Genomic DNA, 26554 nt, shown 5'->3' with positions numbered 1-26554 from the left:
GGCCTTGCACAAATGACTACCTTCTATAAATAAATTCCTGCCAGCATGATGATATATTAGTAATAAGAGTACAGATAGAGCGTGTGTGTAATGGAGCTGTTATGGGTGGCACCATGTAACGAGGCACACAAAACCCTTACCTCATTCAGGACAGAGGCTCAGGAAAGGAGTATGCAGCCAGGTGAGGAGGCAGGGGGTCAGGCTAGTAACTTTTGGCTGTTTTCACCTCTTTTTCCCTTAACATTCCCCTGTAGTTCAGTGGAGAGACAGCCCCACAGACACGAAGCCACTGTGAACTGAGCTCCTTCCCCACTTCCCCCACAACCTCCAGTGCTGAATGAAAAGTAGTTGGGAGACCCCCAGAACCCTCCAGAGAACATAAAACAGCCCTCACAGCCCCGAGTGCTCAGTCTGGGCAGAAATTTACCTCAGGATTTCCAGGAGAAGCGGGCACCCCTACCCCCACCCCACAGCGGGCCCTCATGGCGGCCCCACGGCGCTCCCCCCCTCGCCTCCCTCTCCGCCCTTTTCGCTCCCGGACCCCATTTCGCTGCAGCCTGCCGCACTTGGCCGTGTGGGAGGGAGGAGTATCGGCTCTATGCCCTGCCCAGCGGGCTCAGGACAAAGGCGGCTGCGTTTCTACCGCCACAGCCGTCCCGCCCGGGCTAGGCGGAGCCGTGCCCAAGCGCCGCTCCCCACCCGGGACGAGCCGCCCCTGCCCGCCCGGCGCTTTAACCGCCCGCCGTGGGTGTTGGCCGGGCGCAGTGCGCTTGAGAGCGGGGTCGGCTCCTCAGCAGAGCTCGCTTTGGGTTTTGAGGTTACTCCGGGAACCGGCTGTCCTTCGTCTGGTGTCCTTCCCGCACCCCGCTTTTGTCCCCTCGCTGCCTCAGCCAGGAGAGGCGCGGACTTCTGCCCGGAGCAGGTGAGCGCGGGGCTCCCCCTGAGGGAATCTCCTCTGCCCGTGGGGACCGGCTTTCTATCGGCTTTTTACCAGCTACCGAGGCGGATTTCTAGCGCTGTGTGGAGCTCTGGGGCTCGGGAAGCGCCTGCAGTGGGTTTCCTCGAGGGGTTCTCCCCTGAGGGCAGCGAGCCCGGCTTAGCTTCGCCTCTCCCCGCTCCCTTTTCCTCAGCGACCCCTTGGGGAGAAGCCCCGGGGCTCCCCTCACTCCTGTCAGCCCTCAGCCCTCGGTGGGAGCGATCCGGCGTGGGTTTTGTTACTCACTAATGGGATATTTCCCTTCTCACGTCAGCTTTTGCGGTTCCAGAAGCAGCACTCGGGACGGCGGCTGCTCCCTTGGGGTTTTGGCCCCTAAAGTTCCCTCAGGCAGGTTTGTGCGATGCTCTGAGAGCTGCCAAAACGCGGCTCTGAGCTCCTATTTGCAGCATGTGTAACATTAACAGCCGAGGAAAGAGGCTTCAGAGCCCAGGAGAGGTGTTTCTGGGCTCCACGCAGTTTTGTGCCCGAAGGAGAGGAGGAAAAACTTCTTGCCAGCCTCTTTGCTACCTGATGCGAGCCTTAGCCGAGCTGCGTTAAGGGTTATTTTTCTCTTTTCTTTGCATTTTTCTTCCCCAGCCCCTTCTGGTTAAAAACAACTTGCTGCTGCATGTAAAAACAGGCAACTTCAGAAAAAAAAAAATGTATGGGGAAAGCGTTTATAAAAGGTCTCATACTGCATTATTTGGCTTTGGATGTGTGGCATTACTGATTAAGGGTGATGGCAAGGAGCTGGTTTTTTCTTCCTCGTAGCTTCCTGACTCTCCACAATTTAATTTTACACTTGGGGGGAAAAAATAAAAACTGTTGGCTTAAACAGTAGCAGATCCTAGCTGCAAATATTTTGCCTCCCTTCTGTCAGGTGCCTGTGCCATCTGGTGATGTGTGAGATGGCTGCTGCTTCGTCAGGTTGGGATCTCAGGTAGTTCAGGCGAGGCTTAGCGTGTGTGCAAGAAACCACAGCCCTTAAAACACTCCGGATTCTGGATTTTCAGTAATCGAGGCTCTTAAGGGCATGTTTCCTGAGTAGTTTTGGGTTTGGGATGGCAGCTGAAAATGGAGCTCTGTTGTGCTCGGTCCTGTATGTGGGTGTATGATGATGCCTGCTGTAAGAAGTACGCAGATGAAATAGGCAAGAAATTTGGAGGGAGGCTGTCTACTTTTTTTTTTTTTTTTTTTTTTAATTGCTGGGATTTTAAACTATAAAAAATGAAGTACCATAAATGTAACAATTGTTTTCTTGTGCCCTCCCTTTTCTGAAGGGAACAGAAGGAAGACCTTCTTTCCAAACCCTAAAGCATGTCTTAAAAGCTTTTGCAATTTCTGGTTTAGGCTAATAAAAAGGTATTATTTTAAGACTCTTCTGTGGGTCCTTTGACTAATGCAGCATTGCAGATGTGCTTTATTGTACAGCTACCATAGTTCAGAACAATGATTGTGGTTTTTTTTTTCCTTCCTTTGCAATGAATATCCCCGTATAAGGGAAAAGCTGGTGTTAAAGCACTAAAGAAAAACATCATATCACTCATGTCTCAGAGAAACAAAGATACTAAGTATTTCTCAGAAGTGGAATAGATTTGCTTCAGAGGTGTTTTCCTCACTGAAGGTTTGCTTAGACTACTTACAGCAGTGAATAAATAAAACAAAGTTTTACGATAAAGTGTTAATAGTGTCTGAAATAGAATGAGGGAGATGCTATGTTACATCTCTTTACTTTGTGTACCTAAAACTCTTTTTCTGTCAGCCACAGTTGCTTTTCCTTGTTTATATGCATGCCTCTGAGAGAAATATTAACCCAGAGTGTCGGTGGAGGGGCTTGCTGGCTGGATGTAGTAACTGCAGCGACTTCACTCCTTAGCAGTTGACAAGTCACAAGCTGGCTGACCTTCGAAAATACTGGAGCGTGAAAATAAATGATGATAGGAATGTAGCTTTCAAAGCCAGCCAGACAGGCTGCGTCAAATACTGTTACCACCTCCCTCCCCTTCCTTAATTAAAAAATAAAAGCGAGGAATTTTAATTTCCAGTGTCGCTAGCTGCTTAAAGATCTCCCTCTCAGTTAGGTATGTATTGATTATTGCTATACCAATGAACGTACAGGGTAAGAATTTACTGCTCTGGTTTGCCTCTGCTCTTTTCAGCTCAATTTGCCTTGGGCAGGCAGACCTTTATGTACTCGCAGAGGAATGAAATGTGCATTAAATTAGCTCCATTTTAAAGTAAACATCTCTGCTTTGTGCTTCAGATGGCTTCTGCCCTCTTCCCAATGCCATCACAGCAGTCACAGGCAGATGCAGGCAAGGAACTTGAAATCCCGGTGTGCGAAGTGACACAGAAGCACTGGGGCTGAAAATTATCTTGTCCTCTTAAGTGCGCTGTAAAACAGGATTTGGTTCACCCTTGCTCTGACTGTAGCAGTTGTTACAGGTGTAGCATCGCTGGGGTTAGGGCTCCATTGTGTAACAAGGCAGAAGTTGACTAATTACAGAGGAGTCTGCGCCCAAAATTGTTTATGTAGATTTCATGTTTCCAAAGTGGTGGCTCTCATGGAGAGCACCACCCTGACTTTAAGAGGGGAGACTTAAAGCGAGTAACTTTAAAAGAATCGGATGCTTTCTTTGCAGAAATTTCCATAAGAACATTTGAAGTCAGCGGAGACCTCAGGCATCACCTCGATGTGTTTAAAGCCCCAGCTAATATTGCCCTACATAGCCATGGGTATCGTATGCAGTTTTCTCACTAAGCAGATACCGATCATCAAATCTCAACCATAGGCTGCCAGTGAGAGCCTTATCCTCCCCTAAGATGTTAATCTAAAGAAAAGTAACTACCTGTCACTGACCAGTTTTATTTTTAGTTGAGGGGGGGAGGGTTGAGAGCACTTCAGGGATGTTTCTCTGGTAGCTTAACCTGCAGTGTTATATCCAAACCCATGCCAGTGGCTGCCTTACCTTTAGGCAATGGGATTCAGCTGGAGCTGCTCTTGATGCCATGCGCTGGAACAAAGCTTGCTTGCAAGGGATGAGGCTAAGATGCAGAAGAATCTGTTTTACAGTCTCCTCCCAGATAAATTCTGTCTTCAGGCTGGATGAATGTGTGTAGCATTGTCAAATCTGGTAGTGATGCTCTGCTGTCTGTTTTAAAAGTCGCATGTCCCAGACAGTGGAGAGAGAACGATGAGATGATGATGATCTAGGCTTTTTCAAAAGGTTTCTTGTCTCACTTAACAAAATTTCCAAAGTATATTATTATTAAAAAAAATATAAAATAGAAAGGCTGTTCTTGAGTATTGAGAAGGACTGGGTAAGAATGAAGGACACTATTGAACCCTCTCTTTCTGCTAACTTGAGGGTTGGATTAACATAGTCAGAGGTGTCACCTAGTGCACTGAATTTTCTAAATCATATTGTGCTCAGAAAAAGTGTAATAATTGAATTATCGCTTAGGAACCAGTGAAAATGTTGGTTTGTGATCATTTTAAGCGGGCTACTACATTCAGTTTGAGATCTACTTTGGTGAACTATTTAAGTCTGTGATGAAATAGCTGGATTTGAGTTCTCTGAGTTGGTGCCTTGCCCATCTCGTTCTTTCAAAACCTCTGTACACAGGATTAATTATTTCACTGCTGGCAGCTCTCGCAGATTCTAGTGCAAGTTGTATGAATGACGTTCAGTGTGTTTCTTGAGGCTCCAGGTTCAGAAGACTGAGGGAATCTTTGTTTTTAGTCCTACAGCTAACGGATTTTGTAGCTTTGGAGGAAAGTTTGAAAGTTTGTTAGAGTGCACTGTAGAAATGCAGGAAGATTAAATCGAAATATTTGGGTTGCTTGCCTCGAAGTCCCTTCAATTCTGGGAGTGTCACATGGCTGTTAGCACTGAAATTATTTGGGGGGGAGTCACACGTGTCTCAGGCTGCTGCAGTACCACGAGAGCATCCCGAGTTCCCAGTTTGTGAAGCATGTTTGAATTTATTCTCCACCTACTCTGAAAATTGTCATCAGGATTGAGATCCAAGTGTCTTTCAAAGTGCTTTTCCTCTGCCCCTTGTTTAGAGAGCCGCGCTGCCCTGTTTAGGGGTCAGCATTTCTGTTTGGCCAGCTGTGCTGTGATGACAGTCCCTCTCTAAACAAGGGCAGGAAATGTTGCTGCTGCTGTAACTCAGGTTTGGACAGCCTGGATTTTGTGCGTGCAGTTGAGGAGCATGCATCGTAGCATCTGTGCTTCTGATCTGGAGGAGAAATTTGAGTTTAACCGCGTTGGCCAATTTCAACTGACCTTGGCTCCTGAACACTAGCCTTGTTGGTTGTTACTTCAGTTTTGTTGGCTCCTTCTATGAGAAAGGCTTTTACATTTTCTGCCTGATCCTAGGGCTTTTCTGTGCCAGCACAAAGGGCTGAGCGATGCCTCAGGCCATCCCGCGTGCTCCTGGTGAGCCAACTGGCCTGGGATATGTCCCTTCTGGGCAGCACTGTCACGTAGTCTGTTCTTCCACTCAGAAAGGTTAAAATGCACTGAGTATCACAGAAGTAGGAAATAAATAACCTCTAAAGCTCCAGAATTTGCTCTGTGTTTCAGGTAGTGAAGGAGGGCTGTTCATAAGGAGGAAATGAATCCACCGTACCGGATCAGCCAACTTTGAGCAGTCTGTAACAACAGCAGCACAATGAAAACGTGTCGTGGGCCAGTCTGTTTTGTTTACCTGTGATCTTGTACAGCTGGCTCAAAGGTATGTAGCAGGAGCACTTAATGCAGGGAAAACCTAATCAGGGTGTTAGATACCTGCTCTGGTTTTGGAAGGCCCTGACCACAACGTGCAGGAGATGGGCTGAGTTCCTGCTCTGCTTGCCTTGTTTTATATGCCCTTCCCTCAGCATCTGGTGGCTGTTGTCAGAGGCTAATTGTGATACAAGGTCTCTGGTCTGCCCCTGTACCATTATTTTTAATAAAACCTACCCCACAGTGGCTCTCTGAATGACCTCAGAGTACTTTCAGATGTTTTTTTTTTTTGTTTGTTTTTTTTTTTTTTAGATCCATAGCTTTCAACTCAAGCAGTGCCACTTAGTAGAAGATGACACTGCACATTGTACACTTTGTGTGTGTGTTCATATGTCTGTGTACAGCTGGGGGATGAAACAAACCTTGAAGTTCACTGGCCAGTTTGTTTCCCTGTGAAATAACTGCTCGAACCTGGCAAAGCATGTGTGGTGCTGAGTCTAGGCTTAGGAATCTGGCTTTAGAAACTGTTCTCATGAAGTGCGTTCTAGAAATTGTATGTGTAGTGAAGGGAGGAAAAGACTGATGCTGTGCCCTTTTAGGAACATGCGATAGCTTCCTGAAATTGTTGGCTCTATTTACTGTGAATGTATGGTGCAGGAAATAGGATGCTGCTGCCTGCTTGCTGGCTCTCAGCTCCTGGCTGATACAGCTGTTGACTTTTGGCCTCCTGGTATCTTCCATTTTTGTGGAATTGATCTTTAGTTCATTAAGGTATTTTTCAAACAGGATTATTAACAAACACTTTTTTTTCAATCCCCTACTACAGAAACAATTACTTCTGACTGAAGTTCTGTTCTAGTATTTAGAAGTAATCTCAGTCAGTAAAAATAAAAAAAAAAAATAGTGTATTTAAAAAAAAAAATCTTTGGCAGCTTCATGCAGTCTCTCTGAACTGTGTACTTCTGTCAAAGTAAAATCAAATCTTTGGAGGTAAAAATTCAATATTAACTTTAATATATTTCATTTTTTTTCCCACTACCTTCTGCCAAATATGCATGATACTTGAATTGTGTTCTTCTAAATACCTTGTGAAAGCTAGTGCTAGTGTAACTGATCGTTTCCACTGACAGAATCGCAGCTGCCCTAAGATGCCTTTTGTTTTAACATCTGGGGTTTTCTCCCCAGGCAGTACTGCTCCTGTCACGTTTCTGTGCTCTTGTGTCACGGTCTGATTAGTTGACTTTTAATCCATAACAGGACGGGGGTACACCTGAAAAACAAAGCAATAAGAAACCTAATATGTTGAATAGAGTAAGAAATTAATCCTCTTGTAAGCAACTTTCCTTTTTGCTGTGTTTCTGAAGGGCAGGAGGAGCAGCTGCCTGTGGCCCTGCTGCTCTCACTTGCTCTGATGATGGCTACTGTATTTTTTTTGAACCTTTGCTGGTTACCTTGGCAATCCTAGTGAAACAAGCTATCAGTTCAGCAAGAGAAGTTCATTAGACTTGGCTCTACCCATCTCGAATCCATAAAGTTTTTCACCTAAAAGGGGGCATAAAAAGAGTGCAGTCTCCTGTGTCAGCTGTGGTTAGGAAGGGAATTTGCCTGTAAAACGTGTGTGTACAGCAGCACGCAGCTGTAGCTGTGCTAAGCATTGTACAAACACGTAGGAGTAGCTTCTCCCTTAAAGCACACAAACAGAAAGGGGAGAAGGAATAATGTTTGTGAACAGCTTATGATCATAATGACCTCTGATGTGTTAGAGGTGATGTGAAGGACTGAAGAAGGAAGTGTGTTTTCCTTTCGCTTTGTGGTTTTGGCTCTTATTTTTTTCTCCATCACCTCCTTTCTGCAGGCTCACAGCTCAGGAGCAGTGCAAGAGACTTTCTGAAACGAGTGAAACCTCCAAAGCCTTGCGACACAGTGGCAGAGCCAATCCTGTAATGCTTGCTACTTGATCTTGTGGGGGAGGCTCTCCTAACCAGTTGCACTTGCTGCCTTTATTCATTGTTCAGGAGCTTTGTGAAACCTCAGAGCCTGGACTCCAGGATGAATAACAGGAGTATTTACAGCTTGTGGCTTTGACATTTATTTCTTTACTGAGTCTGGCTACTTCTATTGCACTGGACAAAGCTTGGACCCATTTTTGCTAAGGTCTTGCTGTTGAAGGAAGTAGAGCAGTGCTCCTAAATACTTCCTTTCCCCAAAGTTTTGGCTGGCTAGTTGGTTTCTCAGTAACTTGGATGAGTATTTTCATTACATTAGTCTTTAAATTTCAGTCTCAGTTATGCTATTGACTGTAGCCTGAAGCAGTGAGCTCTGACCTCTCCTGGTAGCCTAGTCTATAAAAAGCTTACAAAGAGTTTTGAGTGGAACTCTAGAAATTTAGGAGTCGTCTGTAATGCCTCACCAAGGGATGGACCAGATGTGGCGTGTCCAGCCTATACAGGACACCAAGATGCCTTCTAAAAACTGTCTCTGTTTTTCCTCTGGGTGCTGCAGGCTTTATGTTGGAGGTGGAGCCCCTCTTGCAGGAAATGTTTTATTCTCAGGGTGTTCTTTTCAGGTTTAGCTTTCTGCGGCATAACTTCTTGGCACGTGGCAGCCGGAGGTGCAGCAGCTGCTGCAGGGCTCCCGTGTGCACCTGCCTTGTGTGATTCCAAAACCCAGGACCGAGAGCGTGCTTCTGCTTCTGTGGTATCACCGAAGGACCTTGAGGATGCACTGTGACTATTTATATTTAACAATATTAATAGGAGAAAAGGAAGAACGTGTAGGTGAAACCAAGGTTAAATCTCACCCTTTTTTTGAACATTAGGGCTGACAGTTACCAGCCACTCGAGTTGTGGCAGTGCAGGGCTGTGCTTCCAAGACATTGTGCGGGCGCCTTCCCGCGGGACACTCGTCGGTGCTGCAGAACAGAGGAGGGAGTGCTCGGCTGTGCCTCTGGTAATGTCATAGCTCTCTCCTGAGAGGAAGCGACCGGCGGGATGGAATTGTTGCTCGGTATCAGCAGATGTTATCTCACCACCACGAGATGCTAATCGGCTGACCGGCAGGCTTGGGTTTCTCAGTGCGGGGCTGGCAGGGGTAGGGAGGCAGGAGAAGCAATCCAATTGAATTGGAAATGCGGACTGGGCTTTGCTTCTCGTGTCACCTCGTGAACCAGAATAAAGGGAGAAGCACTTGGGAAGTGGGACCATCTCGTTACCCTGATACCACGCAACTGAAACGGTGTCTGGTTGCCCAGCGGTTGCGTGTAACGTGGTACCTCGGCACCAGCTGCTTTGAGGAATGCATCGCTGCTAATTCCTAGCCACCTGCAGGGTGCCTGGAAGGATGGGCTGGTGAAGAGCAAGGTGGCTCAATCCTCAGCACAATGCTCTTTCTTGTTGTGAATGATGGTTTTAAGCTATTGGAGAAAGATGAGCTCAGTTTCTTTCCTTCCTGCCCCTTTCCTGCTTGTGCTATCAGTGCAAAAGGATGACTTCTGTCTTTGTGGTACTTTGGAAAACGAAGAAGGAAGTTCTGCTGGAGTGTTTTTGGGAGACAAGGCTAGAAAAGTGGGCCCATGTGAACCTAATGAGGTTCAACAAGCCCAAGTGTGAGGTGCTGTACTTGGGCCAGGGCAATCCCAGACATGAATGAGTAGAGAACTCCTTGAGAGCAGCCCTGCAGAGAAGGACCTGGGGGTTCTGCTGGGCAAAAAACTTGACACGAGCCAGCAGTGTGTGCTTGCAGCCCAAAAGGGCAACTGGGCCCTGGGCTGCAACAGCAGGGGAGAGAGGGGATTGTGCCCCTCTGCTCTGCCCTTGTGAGGCCCCACCTGGAGCCTGCGTTCAGCTCTGGGGCTCCAGCACAAGAAGGATGTTAGCAGGTCCAGAGGAGGCCACGAGGATGCTCAGAGGCTGGAGCCCCTCTGCTGTGGAGCCAAGCTGAGGAAGCTGGGGGTGTTCAGCCTGGAGAAGAGAAGGCTCCGGGGAGACCTCACTGCAGCTTTTTAATACTTGAAAGGGGGCTTATAAAAAGATGGAGAGCAACTTTTCACTCAGGCAGATAATGATAGGACATGATGAATGGCTTTAAACTAAAAGAGGGGAGGTTTAGATTAGATATTAGGAGGAAATTCTTTACTCTGAGGGTGGTGAGGCCCTGTCCCAGGCTGCCCAGAGGAGCTGTGGCTGCCCCATCCCTGGCAGTGCCCAAGGCCAGGCTGGATGGGGCTTTGGGCAGCCTGGGCTGCTGGGAGGTGTCCCTGCCCATGGCAGGGGGTGGCACTGGGGGGGCTTTGAGGTCCCTTCCAACCCAAACCGTTCTGGGATCCTATGATATAACAGAACAGGTTCTAGAATGCTTTAAAGAGCAGAGGACTTTTTGCTCTGGTAAGTGCTGGTGTGTGTCTGTTCCAGTGAGCACCTCCCAAATGTGCAAGCACTGTTTCTTCATGGCTGAGTGAAATAAAAGCTCTGTAAACTTTAAAATGCAATTTTGCTATGTAATGTGATGGTGTAAAAATGGCACTACGTTCTCTTCCTAGATCTTTAAATAGAAGTAGTCAGCATAAAGCAGCTTGAGGAACAAGTGAGTTAACTTCAACTGTGTTAGGAAATGAACTGGATTCTGTTTCTCTTATAAGTAAACACTGTCTGATAAATTACTGTTTAAAAGCTTATAAAAGATGGTGTTTGAACTGGGGCTGTTGGTCTCAACCTCTGGGATTTTATTACTGGTTTATCTTTTTTTTAAAAAAGATGACCATCAGTGGTAGCTGTGTTCCAGAGCATTAAAGACGAGCCTTATTTTAACTCGCTAGGATCTTCTTACCACTTATTCTCCTCCTTTTATTTTAAGAACAGGTTTGAATATAACATGCTTTTCTCTGTTTTCAGAAATGAGCACAGCTAGCAACCACACGTAACGTGCTGATGGCATCCTGCGCTGCGCTGGGGTCAGGAAGTCCAGGAGGGTGTGATGCCTAGAAATCTCCTCTCAGATTTTCCTGAAGCAACATCTGAAATCTCTCCAAAGCACGCGGTTGGGAGCATGGAGAGGGGCAGCAGCGTGGAGAACCGTGGCAACCAAGCGAGGTGCAAAAATCTTGCTATGGTAAGTGCTTAATGAGCCTTCTGCTTAGCGATAAAAACCACACGAGTAGCTTTGTTCACATCACAAGATTTATTTTTTTTTTAAGCATTGATCTTTGCGAGTTCCAGCACTAAATGGCTGGCTGTGGTCTTGGTTGTTAACCAGCTGGAAGGCTAGAAGTGTTCTGGTCTGGTACCACAGCTTGAAATTCTGGTCTGATTGTCTCAGAGAGCCTGCAGAGCGCCTTTGCTTGGCCATCCCTTCCAGGGAACTGGGAGCAGCATTTAGGATGTGCATTGCACTGGGTAGCTTTGTTCCACTACCTTCATGTGGTGCGTGGTTCGGTGTAGCTCTAGGAATGACTTAAAGCGAGGGTAAAGGAGCCCAAGGATGGTGCTCGGCTCAATATGCTGTTCCTTGCTGAAGGTCTTTGTTGACACTACTGAACGAAGCTCTCAGCTTATTCCTTCGTGTAATTAGGTGAGTAACAAAGAGCTCACCACAAACAAAGCTGTCCTCGCATTAGCGAATATGAGTGTGCGGCCATTTAAATAGCGCGTGAGTAATTGAGGGAGTAGGATGCAGGTCTGCATTTTTTCTAATGAGCAGGATGATTCAGGCAGTGAACTCAGCAGGATGGTTTGTACCGTGCCATGCGAAGCCTCGAAAGCAGGTACAGTTCCCTGTGCGTTTTCTTCATTATCACAGCTGTTTGGAAAGCGTCCGCTTTTAATTGGGGAGAGAGCACTCTGCTAAACATGCTTTCCCCAAATGGGATCCTAAATCTCGCTCTTGCATTAAACATGAGATTAAGCTTTCCATCTTTTCCCCTCTGCCCTCCCTGCCAGCTTTCTTTTAGGGAAGTAGCTTGTTGTGAAAGAATAAGTTGGCAAGTTGGTACCTGTGTTTTTCTGTATAATTCAGAAATGCTCTGTTTCGTGCTCCTTCATGAGCTTGTTGGCAGCTGGAGGTAATCCTAAAGGTGTTTGTTCTTGGTTGTTTCTAACAAAAATACCACAGTTTAGTTAATATTCTGCTTTGTCCTTCAGCTTGTATTGCTAGTAAAAAGGCAAAACAAACAGTACTACATTTAGTCCCTTAACTGTTTCTGATCTGCTCTAGGGGAAAAAAAAAAAAAAAGGAAGCATCAGGGTGAGAGAGATGAGACAAGAGCCAGGTATGCCATTTGGGCTGGGATATTTAGCGTATGTTGCTTATTCTATGGAAACTGATTGGATCTCAGAGAATGACAGTGGGAGTTGTGCTTTAATAACGAATTACAAGTTAATTTTATGCAATAGTTTGACTGCATTTTTTCCCGGTGTGTCAACTAGTAGCAAGTCATGTTTCCCTGGGTTTTATTCCTGGCTGTGGCAGCAAGCACAAGCCTGGTCGTTTGAGAAAATCGGTATTGAACAACGAGGCTATATATAAATTGGTGTGTTTGTACAGCCTCATCCTGAGTGTGCTGTGTCAGGAAATGACATAGATTACCTTAATCTAACTAGATCTTACCATGTGATAACCCGTATGATGATGCATCAGCTAGAATTAGAATCCCTTCAGTCTGTGCTGGAGTCGTTTATAGGAGTACAACCTGACTGCGGGGTGAGGCAGTTCCCATCAGACTCATGCATCAGCTGGAGAAGTTCCTAAAGCCTCTAGTCCTTTACTTGGTACGAGCTTGTGCATGAGGGAAGTGAAGTATAGGCTGAGAGTTAATTTTGGTGCTACAGATACCCTTCTATGGCAAGTGGTGGAAGTTCTAGCAGTGAGTGGGTGGCGTGGCCGGTAAATAAGGCTGCTGACTGGGGTGTTTGGAAGGACAGATCTGGGGCATGGGTGTTCCCCTTCACTTGGAGGGGAGGGGAATAGGTATAGCCCTTAGGTTTCTTTGGATGTAGAGAACAGTTCATTGTCCACATTTCAGTAAAAGTAGAGAGATTACTGAGAGCAGAATGTCAGGAGTAAAGGCATAATCACAGTTTGAGTTTGAGAGGGGGTCTGTGAACTAACAGCAATAGAATTCTGCCACTTGTAACCCTGGAACTAGGACTGGGGTTTTCAGTGCTCCTCAGATTTTTTTTTAATTTTTTTTTTTGTGTGTGATCTGATGTAAGAAAACAATATTCTACTGTCTTGCACCTTGTGCATTTTCATTGCTGAAACAGGCTTTAGAAATCCTCAGGATAAAGAGTGGTATTCATCAGATACTTCTCTTTCTGTGCTCTTGTGTAACTGTGTATTAGAAGCAAGATTTTTACGCTCCACTAAGTAGATCAGGGGATTCATAAGAGGAAAAACTAGTTGTTGGGAAAGTGCTCCAACCTTACCTTCTTCCTGCTGTAGCTTTGCTCCTTCTTGTGAGGAGCAAATGGGAGCAAACTTCTGGGGGCCTAAAGGGAAGGAGAGGATAGTGAACTTTGAAGATAAATAATTTCTTACCGGGCCAATCTCGAGAGAGGAAGGGAGGGTCAGACTTCCAGGAACACCGGACATTCTTAGTTCTGAAACAGAAGCAGCTAGAACTTACTTGACTCTTCATTTATCTCTTTCCTGGATCTGTTCAACTGGGGACACAGCACAGAAGTTTAGGGTTGACTTGGACTTCTTCTGACGGCCTCACAAAAAAACGTAGCCCTGTTTTTACGACAGCGTTGTACAGGTTTCTTCGTACTTGATTACGAAAAAGAGGCTCTTCAGCTTCCCAGTGTCAAACCACATTAGTCACTAAACATAACCTTTGTATTGCCTCTGTGGAATTCAAACAAACCTGGGGATGTGATAATGCAGACGGCATCCTGGGCTGGCTTTAGCCTATGCTGACAGCTTTGAGCTGGTTTGGCTGACTGTTGGCTGCTGTTGCACCCTGCGTGTCTGCGCTGGCATTGCTCCTCGTGGAACCCGTCACCGGGTTAGCGACGGCTAGGAGATGGACACGAATTTCCAGGTGCCCAAATGTGCTTAAAACAAAGTCAGCGTGACTCTGAAGTCAGCTGTTGGCTGATGAGTTTAATTTCAACACATTTCTCACCCCCTTATCTATGCAATGGTGCTCTGAGTTAATCTTTGACAATTGCAGTCCTTGAAGACACATTTTTGAATGGGAAAACAAGGTGTTGGTGTCTGTTCTGTCTCAACTGCAGTAGGATTTTCTGTAGAAATCAGATGTTCAGGTCTGGATTTATGCTGCCAGATTTATCACAGCAGCTGAAGACAAGTACAAGAGCCTACGTTCAGATGGGTGGAATGTTTGCCTTGATATTTCCATATCCCACCATCATCTAAACCTCTTTCCTACCGCCAACTTCGCTGCATCTTATAGCCGTAAAAGCTATGAGGATCTGAATCTGCAGGTATATTCTGACCTCTTTGTATTGAGGATGGTATTAAAACATATCCTTGGCAAAGGGATGAGACAGGTGTACCTCCTCAATGCAGGGGATCAGTTACCCTGCGCAAGAGGAAGGGTGAACAAGCACATTCTGTTCTGCTCGGCAATTTTAAATCCCAAAAGCCATTCTTGAATAGGTGGTGTAAGAATTAACCTGCAATGAAATATGTCCTTAAGCTGCTGTAACTGTTTACTCTGGAGATAATACTAGGTCTTAGCTTTTTTTGAAATAATTTCCCTTCTCTTAGAACAGATGTGTGCAGGCTGACTTATTAAAGATCAGTCTCTTTGACTGCTTCATTCCTGCAGTTGTGCTGTGTCTGTTCTCAGCCATGAGCAACTGCTTTAGTTTCTAGGTGTGAATTACGTGCTAGGACAATGGTATCACCTGCTAAGATCATACCAGGAGGTGCTGGGTGTTCCTTAGGTGGCCTCTGCTGACCTGGAACTGCACTAGTGACAAACTCTACGGGTATCTTGGATGTGTTGATGTGACTTCAGTACTTTTTGTATCCCAACATGTCTTGTTGAGGGCTAGTGGGTTTCCTGTTGCTCCCAACGGGCCTTGCTCTGCTTTTTCTAATTTTCCCATTTGTTTCAGATAGATCCCTGGTGAATGCCACAGTTAATTGCTGCTCTTTTGGGGTGGTGGTGACCCCCAGAGTTTGATAAGTGACTCTTTCGCTAATCAAGTGGCTTAAATTAATTGGCGGGTGGTGGGTGGTCATTGATTTGGCAGATGGTCATGATTCTTAAATATATGTTACTCTTTACTTCTTTGAACAAGCTTCCTCTGTGGCTCTACCAGGATTTAATACCCAAAAAATAATTGCTATGACCTTACCCTTTTTGGATCAGTCCAGATCATTCAAATGCAACAGACTCGGCAGACTTGGTTTGATTCTGTCATCCTGGGATTCCAATGTGCCTTTAGGACATCCCGGTAAGAGGGAGATTGTGTTTCCCCAACCCCCATGGCTGCATTTGGGTGGGTGGCAGCTGTTCCTTGTGGGGCATGGAGAGCTGTGCTGAGCTTCATCTGCTTCAGGTTGATATTAGCGTGACTTGGAGGGAGTAGGCCTTGGGGAGGGAAAAAAAGTCATTGTTCCTACCAGTGGAGTGAGCAGTTGGAGAGGATGAGGAGCTTGAGAACTGCTTGCTTCAGACTGTGGGTGTAGAAGGAGGGTAAAGAGTGGCCTTGCTGTAAAATGTGCTGGGGAGAATGCCTCTCCTGGGGCACACACAGTGCCTGTTACTTTCATGATCAATAAACTGCATTTCTCTGCTTCAAAGCACAGAATCGTTAGGGTTGGAAAAGCCCTCCAAGATCACCTGGTCCAACCACCACTGTCACCACCAAACCATATCCCCAAGCACCACGTCCAGCCTCTCCTTGAACACCCCAGGGACGGTGACTCCACCACCTCCCTGGGCAACCCGTCCCAGTGCCTGACTGCTCTTTCTGAGCAGAAATGTCTCCTCATTGCCAACCTGAACCTCCCCCGGCACAACTTGAGGCCATTCCCTCTGGTCCTGTCACTGGTTACCTGTGAGAAGGGGCCGACCCCCAGCTCCCCACCCCTTCCTTTCAGGCAGTTGCACAGCAATAAGGTCTGCCCTGAGCCTTCTCTTCAAACTAAAGCAGAACCTAGCAGATGATTACTCTAGCAGGTGGGTAAATCTGCTCTTTAACCCTCCCTGATGGGCATTCCTGGGCTTCCAGAGCAGTCTTTCTTGTACTCTGTTCCTTTCTCATTCCATGGATACTTGAATTCAAGTTTCTGAAATGTGAGATCTGATTTCCACGTCTTGCCTTCGGTGGATATAGAAGAGATTTGTTGTAATGACGTAACGTGGCCAACTTCTTACATCCTGGCATACACACAGGGCTGTGTCTGCCTGCCTCCCACTCTTCAGTGTTTTAAAACCTAGCACACTCCATTCTTCCAAGCTTCCTGTGCAGCGAAACTTTCGTCACTCCTGGCTTTGTTCTGGAGCCAGTCCAGCTTGGCTGCATCCTTTTGAAAGTTCAGCGAGTGGATCTGAACTCTGTGTTCTGAGTGAGGATGTGCAGTGATTTCATCACCCTGGTTGTTATAGCCCAGGATGACACTTACATACCTGAGCAGCACTCTTTTTTTTCCACTTCCTCTTTACAGCGCTCAAACTGACCTGCAGGTCCTTCTGTTTTATATCACCGCTTTTTCATCACTCTGTAATTGTGGCTTTTTTTTTTTTTTTCTCCAGTCAAAATTCATCCTGTGGACTACTAGCACATTTATATGGCTCATGAAAGTCTTCTGTCCTGCCTGCTTCTTGCAGCTACATCTTCTATCAACAGATAGCAAGTTCATTGTGTTCAGGTAGTGAACTATCAGATAACAGAGGTGTAGAGGAGCTTGTTCAGGGCTTGTATCCCAAACTGCATAATGAAACAAGACTTCTCAAACATAATTCCCTCCCCAACCCCAGTTACAGAGGCACCTTCCGCTAATTTGATCTAGGTTTCCTCATTCATCTAGGATTCCTTATTCATCTATTGCTGTACTTTTCTGGGACTTCGAATCAGTGTGTATCACATCTTGTGCTTATATCCCTTGGCCAAGTCAGTAGCTCTCTCAGGAGAAATTAGATGGGTGTGAAATGATTTGATTGCTGTGAAAACAGTTAGTGGCTTTGGCCTGAAAGTTCCTCCAAACTTTTTGAATGGTATTCTAAAACAAATTAAAGGGAAGAGGAAATTATAAGCCGATCAATCTGTGTTTGATAACCAGAGAGAGATCTTCGAAGCTGAAGTAGATATGTCATTGCCTTTCTAAAAGTGGATTGGGTCTAATGTAGTCAGTAATCACAGAATCAGTTAGCTTGGAAAAAAGACCTCTCAGATCACCCGGTTCAACCTTTATCGTGCTAGTTCATGATTTTAGTTCATCTAGTTTATTTCTGTAATGCTTCTGGATCGGTTGTTTCCCCACCTACAACCGATTACGCGCCTTGCTAACCATGGAGCACACGGGTACAATTACGTTAACAAAGTGCAGAAAAGCACAGGCAGTATTACAGCCCTTCACCAAATGGGATGGTATTATCAAAATAAGCAGCTGGCGGCTTGTAAAGGAAGTGCTTTTTGACACAGCACCCAATTAAAGTATGGAACTCACTGCCCCAGAATGCTGTGAATGTCGCTCGTTTAAACAAGCTTAAACAATAAGATGAATTCGGGCTAGAAAGGCTTATTATGGTCTGTTAAGCACGTAGATGGGAACTCCTCGAGCTGTGTATTGCTGGAAGCTGGGAGGATGTAGGGAGGAAAAAGATCAGTCCGTCCAGTGCACCCCAGTGCTATTTTCCTCACCCCCTTCCTCTGCCTTGGGCATCAACAGGGGTGGCTCTGGGCAGGCTACCGAGCTAAATGGACCTTCTGGTCTGATTCTGAATGGCATTTCTTGTTCTTATTCACTCACTTCCAGCCTAAACAGTGGAGCTGTACACTCCTGCTTCCCCTTTCTATTAATACACCAGAAGTAATTTCCTTTTTCTTCTGCACTGAAGCTTTTGTACCTGTTCTGACGCTGTTCCTACATGCAGCGCTGTCTTATTTCCCCCATTTCTTTTTACTAGTAGACCTCTCTGCCGTGTTATTAGCAGGCTGGGGCTCCAGTGGTACTACACGGGTCTCTTCTCACATATTTCAATAGCTTGCTCCCTTTGTGTTGTCTAAGAAGCACCCAGGCACTTCTCTCTCTCCCGTGGAGCTGTGCCCATTCATTCTGTGGCACTGGGAAGTGACAGATGAGTCAGTTGAACCCACCTCTGTGGGATTTTGCTGGTTGAGATGTAGCTCTCTGACACGGGTAATGCTGCTCGGTTCCCTAGCAGTTCCCAGAATAATTAATTATTAATGTTTTAACCATTGCAGATGGCTTGGGATTTTCCCCCTCTGTTTTCTGTTAAAGCTGTGCTAGCGTTAGGCTGCTGGGCTCAGTGATGGATGGACTCCAGATTAATTGAGTGTGACCATCAGGCTGCTTCAGGATCTCCTGACTCTTCCTCCCCCAAAGGAGCACCGGGGCTGAACTGCCTCTTACTAAACAAAACTCAGCGTGGCAGAGACAGCACCTTGTACTGCACGTGCTTGGTAGGAGCAGCTGAATCGGTGTTGTGAAGCTTTCTGTGGCCCCTTGATATTCAGTAGCTGTAATGAGCAGGCATGACAGTGATCTTTTCTATGAAACAAAAGAAAAAAGCCATCCTCCTTCACAGCCTTTCTTGTTTGGCATGAGGAGGAAACATTTGGCTGCGCAGGACTCTAAAATATTAATGGCAGCTGAGCAGACTTAGTTATTACAGCTGTTTGCATCCTAAACTTCTTCTGGTCAAGAAGTTCTTTTAATCCCAGCTCAGGCACAGTTTTCAGGTTTCAAATGGAGGCTGTCTTTTGCCAGTGGCTTTTAAGGTGGGCAGTGTTGTGCGTGTGTAGGCTTGGCTTGGGAGGTGTGTTTATGAGGAGAGTTGGTGGAAGGAAGGGAGTAGCTTGAGTAACTGCAGAGATTCCGCTTGGGCTGCTAAAAACCCAGATTCTTCAAGGAGAAATGATGCTGGGACACCATCCCAGAACGAACAGGAACTGCTCAGATGAGTTCATTTTCCACATATTTCAAGTATTTGAAATAGGCTTGGTAACCTTAGCTATAACTGGCACCGCTTAACCACAACAAGATTCCTCGCATCTTTCTGGGAGCTCTGCTACAAGCAGTACGAGTGGGAGCTCTGTAACACTGCTCCTAGCCCAGCCCCTGCCCGGCAGGGTCCCCTAGAGCACGTCTTTGAGGTGTGACATTGCTCATCTGGAAAGGAAACGAGGAAGGAAACCGAAGAGCTAACTGAGCTGAGTTTGTCCTCTCAGACCCCGCTACGCCGTTCACCCCAGGTGTATTTATAAAGGGGTGGCTACTGGTCTCAGATCCTCCCTGGAAAAAAGGAAGCTGCTCAGTTCAGCAGGAGCAGTGAGGGGTGGTAACCTTGGCAGAGCTCTGGCCATACAAATCCAACCGGGCATGGAGAAGCACTCAGTCTGCTAGCACAGAGCTTCTGGAAGTTTTCTGGGCTTCTGGAAGCCTCTGCTTCAATTCACGTACTGTTTTGTCCAGCCAAATGAGCAGAGCTCACGTGGGAGCAGCTCTTTTAAACGAGGAGTGTGATGCAGTTACTGCAGGGCTGCTGGGTCTGCTGCCACCACGAAGCCCTTAAACAAAAAGCCCTTTCTCTGCCTGCGGAAGTCTGGTCCTCGCCGTGAGCTCACCCACAACAAAAGCTGCCCGGAGTCCTGCTCAGCTGGAGCGAGGACCTACCTCACAACAGCTCTTTTCCTGTCATTCTCTCCCTCACTAGACATAGCAGCCGAGTGAGTATTTGGGTGGGGAAGGAAGGAGATTGCAACATCCATTAATGGGAAAAAAAGAAGCCTTGTCTGTCTCTGGCTTTTCAAGCGCAGCTGTAAAACTTTTCTCAGACTTTGAAGGCTGAGCTCTGCCGTGCGGTGGGTACGAGCCGTGCAGTGCGTCAGCCTTTGAAGTCAGTGCTTGAAACAGGCAAGTGCAAATGGCATCCAACTCCGGGCTTTTGGAGCAGCCTTGCTGGAAGCTGGACTGTTACACGTTCTGACAGTGCATTTCGGGTGGGAAGATTAAAACACAAACATCCTCACCTCTGTACTCCTCTCCCAGCCACTTTCACCTTGAAGACAAGGAATGCGAATCTCTAGACAAGAAGCTGCACCGTGAGCTGCTGAACCACCTTTGTATTTCCCTGGGAGGTTTCAGTCTTCTCTTTTAACAGGGAGCTGCCAGCTGTGGCTGACGTCTGCAGCATCTATATCATCACAGCCCCAAATCAGCAAACCTGTCCTGAGGAGTGGGAGAGCTGAGAGTGGCTGAGAGGCTGTGTGATTCTCTTCTTTCATTTCCCTGTAGATAAATGAATGAAACGTTCCCCTGACCACTGAGAAGGCAACTAAGAGCCCTAAAGCACAGATTTTTCTCGTCTGCAGTGTTCTTAAGTGCTTAGGCACTAATTGCCACTTGGTACGAGGCAGTGCTTCAGAGCTCTAAATCTGTAGGCACCACTGTTCTGCGGAGGTCCACGGTAGGGGAGAAACTGAATCCAGAAAAGGGAAAACCTCACTTCTCGACAACACTTAATTACATTCCAGAACTTATATAGCTCTCTTGGGAAACGTCCTTCCTGGATCCATGGTCTTACTGCGGTGCCTTTCCTAATTGTTCTTTGTCATCTCTGAGCTTCTGGAAAAGTGAGTGTTTCCCAGGGTGGAGGTGGAGGGAAAAGAGTTTGCACGTTGCTGCCTAGGCTCTCACAGTGATGTTGTGCTAATCAAGTTAATCAAGAGCAGTGACTCACAGAAAATGAAGACTAGATGATCCCAGCGATTATTTATCACTCCTGTGCTCTACAGGAGCGTTTCCTGCCGGAGAAAATAGCCCGAGGCCTTTTACTGCTGGGGAACACATCTTTGTGTGTGTTCTAACTCTTTTCTTTCCGTAACTCAGAGGTAAAATTTTCAGAAACCTTCTCCCCCCTTATTATTCCTTTAAGCTGTGAGGGAATTCAGGCTGAGGGGGGTTGTGGAAATACAGGGAGCTGTATTTCAGTTCCAGCTCTGCCTTTCTGATAACGAAGTCCCCCTGTGGTCCAGAGCAAAAACGGAGCCAAGCCACCTGTTGGCCTGTCTTGAATACCCCCTGTCCATATGCTGCTCCTGAGCCTCATCCCTGAACCTGACACACACCTGAAGCAGCTAATGCCAGTTTTGAGCTTGAAGAAGCTATCACAGCTCTTCTACAGGCACAGGGCTGTAGGGTGGGTTTTGTTGTTGTTTTTTTTCATCTTTTTCTGATAATATTTTTACCAATTTACTCCAACTCAAATGGACATTGCTGAATTAAAGTATTTCTAAGGATGAAATACCAGTTGCTGTGTTTCAGTCAAAAGTAGTGTGCTGTAAACTCCCGGCTTTTATTGTTTTATAGTAAATGAATGCCTCTTTGGGAAGGTATGAAACAGCAAGGAGATGCTTCTGATGTGAATGCTGCCAGCTACATCGTGCTTCTTTCTTTCTCTAAAAAGAGGGTGCTGTGTTTGCTGTCAGTGTACTTCTCCATACTGATCTATAGGGCGTTAATCTTTGTGGCTTTTTTCCCCCACGTAGGACGATGAGAGTATGAAGTACTTAACCCACGAAGAGCAGGACGTTCTCATGTTCTTCGAGGAAACTATAGATGCCTTAGAAGATGACTTGGAGGAACCAGTCCTACACGACAGTGGCATCCACTGTCAATCTTCAAGGTCAACAGAAGAGAACGTGTCCAGCCATTCGGAGACCGAGGATATCATTGACTTAGTGCAGTCAACACCCGAGAGCAGCGACCACGAAGGCCCTCCTAGCAAAGATGCAGAACCAGGTAGCAGGATTTCTTGGAAGTGTGGTTTTCCTTTTGACTCAGCCATGACAGCTAAAGAAATTCTGTGCCTGCCTTGCTACCCCAAGATCAATCTGTTACACATCAGGAGCCGTGAGGATCATGATTGTAACTTGATGTGGAATTGAGGGGTTGCTGAAATTGCTGTTCCTAAAGCTGTTTTTTTTTTCTTTTTTTTTTTTTTTTTCTCATGATTAAGTTGTTGGACTGCTGTCTCAGTCCCTTACTGTAATTAAATTGTAACAGAACTGAGTATAACAGAGTCATCACGGCAAGGCAGACTGGTGCACAGTAGTGTGCTCACGTTCTGGTTCTCTGAAACCTCTTGAGGCTCTCTAAGAGTTTTAAGATGGCAAATTAGTTATAGTGTCACTTGGTGGGACCAAGGCACATACTTCTAACAAAAAGTTGGGACAATACAGCATACGGAATGATTTCTTCATCCCATGGTTTGCTCTCCCTGCTTCTGGAGAAGATTTATCGCTAGTACATAGGTTGTGATGTGACGTGTCCTCTCCTGTCTGTTCTAATAAAAAATAAGAACATGCAAAACCTACAGAAGAAGCCTTTAAACATAATAAAGCCAATGTCCAGATTGTGAATGAATGGCAGAAAGGAGGCTGCTAGTGACTGATAAATATGGTGCTTTGAACTAGAGCATGCCCTCAAGGTGTCATTGCTTATTGTTAGCTATGGGCACAGTGGGCTGAGTCTGGGCTAGAAAGTTTTGGGAATGGTAATACTGATGCTTGCTAATCCTAGGTGAGAGAAAGCCTTGTATTGTGCTCTGTGCAAAGACTTAACGAGGTTATTGTTGGCTTTTCTTCTTAGTGTTGGATGCTACCTGGCGAGCAGAGAGCCCTAAGCCAGCTGCACCTGCTGACGTTCCCTCGCATCCCTCGGTGTCGCAGCTGCTGAGCTGTGAGACTCCTCCTCTTCCTCCTCCACCCCCTCCTGCCGTGCAGCATCCAAAATTGCTTCGCTCGATCCCCACCCCGCTCATCATGGCCCAGAAGATATCCGAGCAGCAAGCGGAGAGCAGGGTGCGCTTCCCCAGTGCCCTCAAGGAAGGGAGCTTGGACAGGAAGAAGACCCCCGTAGCCAACGGTGATTGTTTTGCAGCTCCAAAACACCCCCCTGCACCCGCCCCCAAACTGCACCGCTTTCCCAGCAACATCAACATAACCAACGTCAGCGGCAAGGAATTCAACGAGACCATCTCCAAGGCAGCCGTTAACGTGCAGGAGCGGAGAGCTCAGGTGCTGGCCAACATCAACGGCGGAGCCTTTCTGGCAGCCGAGCTGGAGGAGAAGCTGCAGAAGAACGACTTCTTGTCACGCAACAGGAGCTCTTCCTTACGGGATCTCTCCTCCGAGCAAGCGCGCTATGAGGCCCTGACAAAGCTGGGTCTCGTTAAGGGAAAGCCAGCTCAGGACCAAGTGGATCATGCCCCGAGCACTCAGCGTCTTGATGCGCAGCCCAAGCAGGCAGACGCCGTTCCCAACGGGTACCAAAACATCCACGAGGTCTTAAAAAGCGAGCCCAGCCCTTTCCTTCCTCTGGGCAAAACTGTGACAATCAAACCAGAGGGAGCTCTTGCTGCTAACAAGGCCGCTCAGCAGAACACAGCGAAGGGCTTTAATGATTACAAGCCCCCTAACCTCAGCCTGGATATGAGGAGGAGGTCGGGTTCGCTGCCCAGACCCTCGGGATTTCGCTCGCAAGGGATCACCGTCAAGTTTGCTGGACGTGGCTCAACAGAAGAAGCCAGGAGAGAGGCACTCCGCAAACTGGGACTGCTGAAAGAGACGGCGTAACGGGGAGGGGGGCATTGTGGCATCGGAGGGGAATCCAAGCTTGGCTTTGCGCTAGAGCAATCCCAACAGGCTTGGGATCAGACGGATGGGAAGAAGAAAGGGGAAGTTCTCAGCTTCGGGCGAGCTCAGGAGGTACTGGGACTGGACTGACTGCTGGCGTTTAGCTCAGAGACTGGCAGCACAAAATGCTGCCTACAGGGGCGGGTTTCAGCCCGCCATCCTGCAGAGATGCTCATCTGTTACTCCTTGTGACTGAGAGATGTATTTCAGTCATGCTGGCCTGCAGCAGTGGGCACTGCATTAGGGAAGTGCCCAGTGCAGCGTTGTACGGGGCACGCTGAACGGAGGAGCCTCCTTTTTGCTCTTTTTCTAAAGCCAAAACCGAGAGCTCTGTTTTGCACACGTGTCTGTCTGTCCAGGGGAGCTCGAGATGGGTCAGAACTGATGTTTCTGATCTCGGTGATGCACTTCTGTGTTGTTTTGTTGTCTGTATTATCCGGCTTTGCTTTATTCCCTCACCCGTGGTGAAGGCTGCTGCTTCCTTGCTCTGTGCCCACTCCACTTCAGCCTGCACAGGGTTGGTTTGGGTTCTGACCTTTCTCCTAGGAAGCTCCACGTCCAGTGAGAGGCCCCAGAGGGGCCTCGAGGGTGTGCGCGGCGTGCTGGTCTCTGTGCCGACAGCCAAAAAGTCTCCTGACAATCTGAAACCCGCTGTTCTGTACCGGGGGGTGGTAGAGCAGAGAAGCCATAGGAACAAGCCCACTCCGTACCAAATGTGAGAACCTTACTCAAAAGTCTTGCCTCTTACCGTAATGTTCCTGTGAAGAAGCTGTTAGTCCTCAAACAATCGCTGTGCTGCACTGGCTGGGTCCAGGTGCTGTTACTTCTAACTCCTGGTTTGACAGACTTCCTCCTCCTCTGCTCAGAGCCTTATTCAATCCCACCCTGCCAACACCGAACAGAAGCTACAGCCAAAAGTCTTGCAGGCGAAGTGGAGTTGCAGGCAAGAGCAGTGTGTAAGGGCACGTCCTTCCTGAAGGCTCCCTGGCGGTGTATTTTGCCTTAGTTAACAGCCACGCTTTTCATGACAATCCCCAAATGTCTGTCTTGGGCTGATGTTTTTGTGCGTATGGCGAAGCTGCTGCTCTGTTGTAAAGCTCCCTCCCTTTTTGTACACCTGCCACCATCAAAACCAGCCATCTTAAACCAAAATGCCAAAACCCAGCCCCTCCCCGTTCCTCGTTGTTACCCCTGCACATTTAAGAGTTCTCAGACTTTTTTTCTAAAGAGAGAAATCTCCTTTATTCTCTGCACTTTCTAAAGCCTCGAGCAACCCCCTCGTTTCCCTAAGGAGCTGAGTACTAAACCTTGGCAGGGAGGAGGGGAGTGGCGATAATAGAAACTGCCCCACCCTCCAGAGAGGAGCTCTGACATAACTGTGATAAACACGTTTGTATTCCTTGTGATAAAGTATTTCAAACTTGCTGAGCTGTACTTGTAAACGAAGCCGGCGTGAAGGAAAAAATCTTTTCATAGCTATTAACCTGCCTCATAAGTTAAAGGGTATTTTTTTGTTTGTTTGTTTTTGTTTTTAAATTATCTGCTTCCTGCTTTAAATTTTTAATTGTGTTATGGTCTCTGGGTTCTGTTACGGAGTTATTCTTTTTCAGCCTTTTTACTGGGATCATGTTCCTCCCTGTGCCAGGCACACTACACACAAGCAACCAGTAATTAAAAATGCGGCCGTGCCTCGGTCTGGCAGAGCACTTCAGCGTGCATAATCGAGTGTGAGAAGCACTCCTGGAACAACAAAAGCTGCCTGGATGCTGAAAGTAAATCACAGCCTTATTTTGAGGCTGTAGCGGTAAATCAGAGGGAAACCCAAGCACATAAATACAGCGCAGCACCTGCTGTGAAGTCCCGCGCGTGGGTGACGTGGTGCCAATGCATCATGATTTATTAATTTCACTTGCTGAGGAAACTGAAATGTTTTGTGGCCTCTGTGCTTTTAAATCCTGTTAAAGAAAATCTTGTTAGAAATGGGACGTGCACACAGAGCAGTCTTCACAGCGAAGTGCTTCCTTCCAGCTCTTCACCAGTTGCTGACAGCTGAGCGGCCACGGGAAGCGAGGAGGGGGCCACCTGCCACACATCGTTTCGCTGAAATTCAGCCCCATTTGCTAACTCTCTAATGTAACCCTAATAAATAATAAAAGCGTAATATCCAAAGTATAAAGTTGCAGTACGCTGGATTAGCTGGAGCCTGTTCTTTCACTCTTCGTGTAGGGCACTGTTCTCAGCTGCTGGGAAAGGAGACTTGGAGCTTCTTAAATTAAACCAATTTTGCCCAGGGAGGACTCGGACGAGGTATTTATTGTAGTCCTTTGTAATAGCAACTGTCCTGTTGGCGAATTCTTCTCTGTGCCTAAAGCTGTAAGTAAAGCCATGTACTGCTTCCATGCGGCTGCTAGCAGCCTGTATGTAACCCTCGCTCTGCTGCGTCTCGTTCTGTGTCTACGCTACTGTGACTTCATTTTTCTCTGTTAGAAGCACCTGTCTTGCACAAAGCTGATCAGTCTTCTATTAAAGTGGGATAAAACCAAAGAGACGATGGCTGATGGGAAGTGGAATGTCGTTCTTTGTCACCCTGTACCGCGCATCGCTCCTAGAGGAATGCTCCATTTCTGAATGGCTCGCAGGAAACTCACTACAGGATTTTCACGATGAGATGTAGGAACTTTTCTTGTAGCTGGGGAGGTGCAAAGCAGAGCTGGTCCTGTCTTGTTTCAACCAGGGAATGGGCCAGAACCAAAACCAACAGCTTTGGCCTTGGCCCTCACCAGGGGCCTGTCCCATTTAATCCTTTAACTGCTTCTGCCCCAACCTTCACCTGCCCAGGGTCTCGCTTTCAAAGAACTCCTTCCCTCACGTAGGGCTGAGCATTTCCTTAGGAGGCGCCTCCCCAGCTATAAATATCTTTCCCCTGAGGTAAGGAGGGTCCTCAGACGGGATGGAGCCAAACCCTTTCCAAGGGAACGCCCTTCTCTTTGGCT

The 26554-nt window shown here is 47.0% G+C and overlaps 1 protein-coding gene across 2 annotated transcripts; it reads left to right on the top strand.

The window, feature by feature from the left end:
* The first annotated feature begins 657 nt into the window (after positions 1-657).
* On the top strand, positions 658-26112 carry PROSER2 (proline and serine rich 2). 2 transcript variants are annotated; one of them, XM_082759952.1, is made up of 5 exons: positions 658-922; positions 5569-5719; positions 10599-10815; positions 21414-21666; positions 22516-26112. In XM_082759952.1, exons 3-5 carry the CDS (start codon positions 10681-10683, stop codon positions 23499-23501), a joined length of 1374 nt encoding a protein of 457 aa, XP_082616078.1. In that variant the 5' UTR covers positions 658-922; positions 5569-5719; positions 10599-10680; the 3' UTR covers positions 23502-26112. The 2 variants fall into 2 exon arrangements, with proteins under 2 accessions (XP_082616078.1, XP_082616077.1); XM_082759951.1 differs by lacking the exon at positions 5569-5719.
* Positions 26113-26554: the final 442 nt, after the last annotated feature.

The sequence above is a fragment of the Aythya marila genome (genome assembly GCF_965140915.1).
Source record: "Aythya marila genome assembly, chromosome: 1".
Lineage (NCBI taxonomy): Eukaryota > Metazoa > Chordata > Aves > Anseriformes > Anatidae > Aythya > Aythya marila.
This window is presented reverse-complemented; position numbering and strand designations above follow the sequence as displayed.

Coding starts and splice junctions, on each gene's coding strand:
- PROSER2 (XM_082759951.1), top strand. CDS start 10,681: ATGCCTAGAAATCTCCTCTCAGATTTTCCTGAAGCAACATCTGAAATC. Junction 10,816..21,413: donor GGTGCAAAAATCTTGCTATG/GTAAGTGCTTAA, acceptor TCCCCCACGTAG/GACGATGAGAGTATGAAGTA. Junction 21,667..22,515: donor TAGCAAAGATGCAGAACCAG/GTAGCAGGATTT, acceptor TTTTCTTCTTAG/TGTTGGATGCTACCTGGCGA.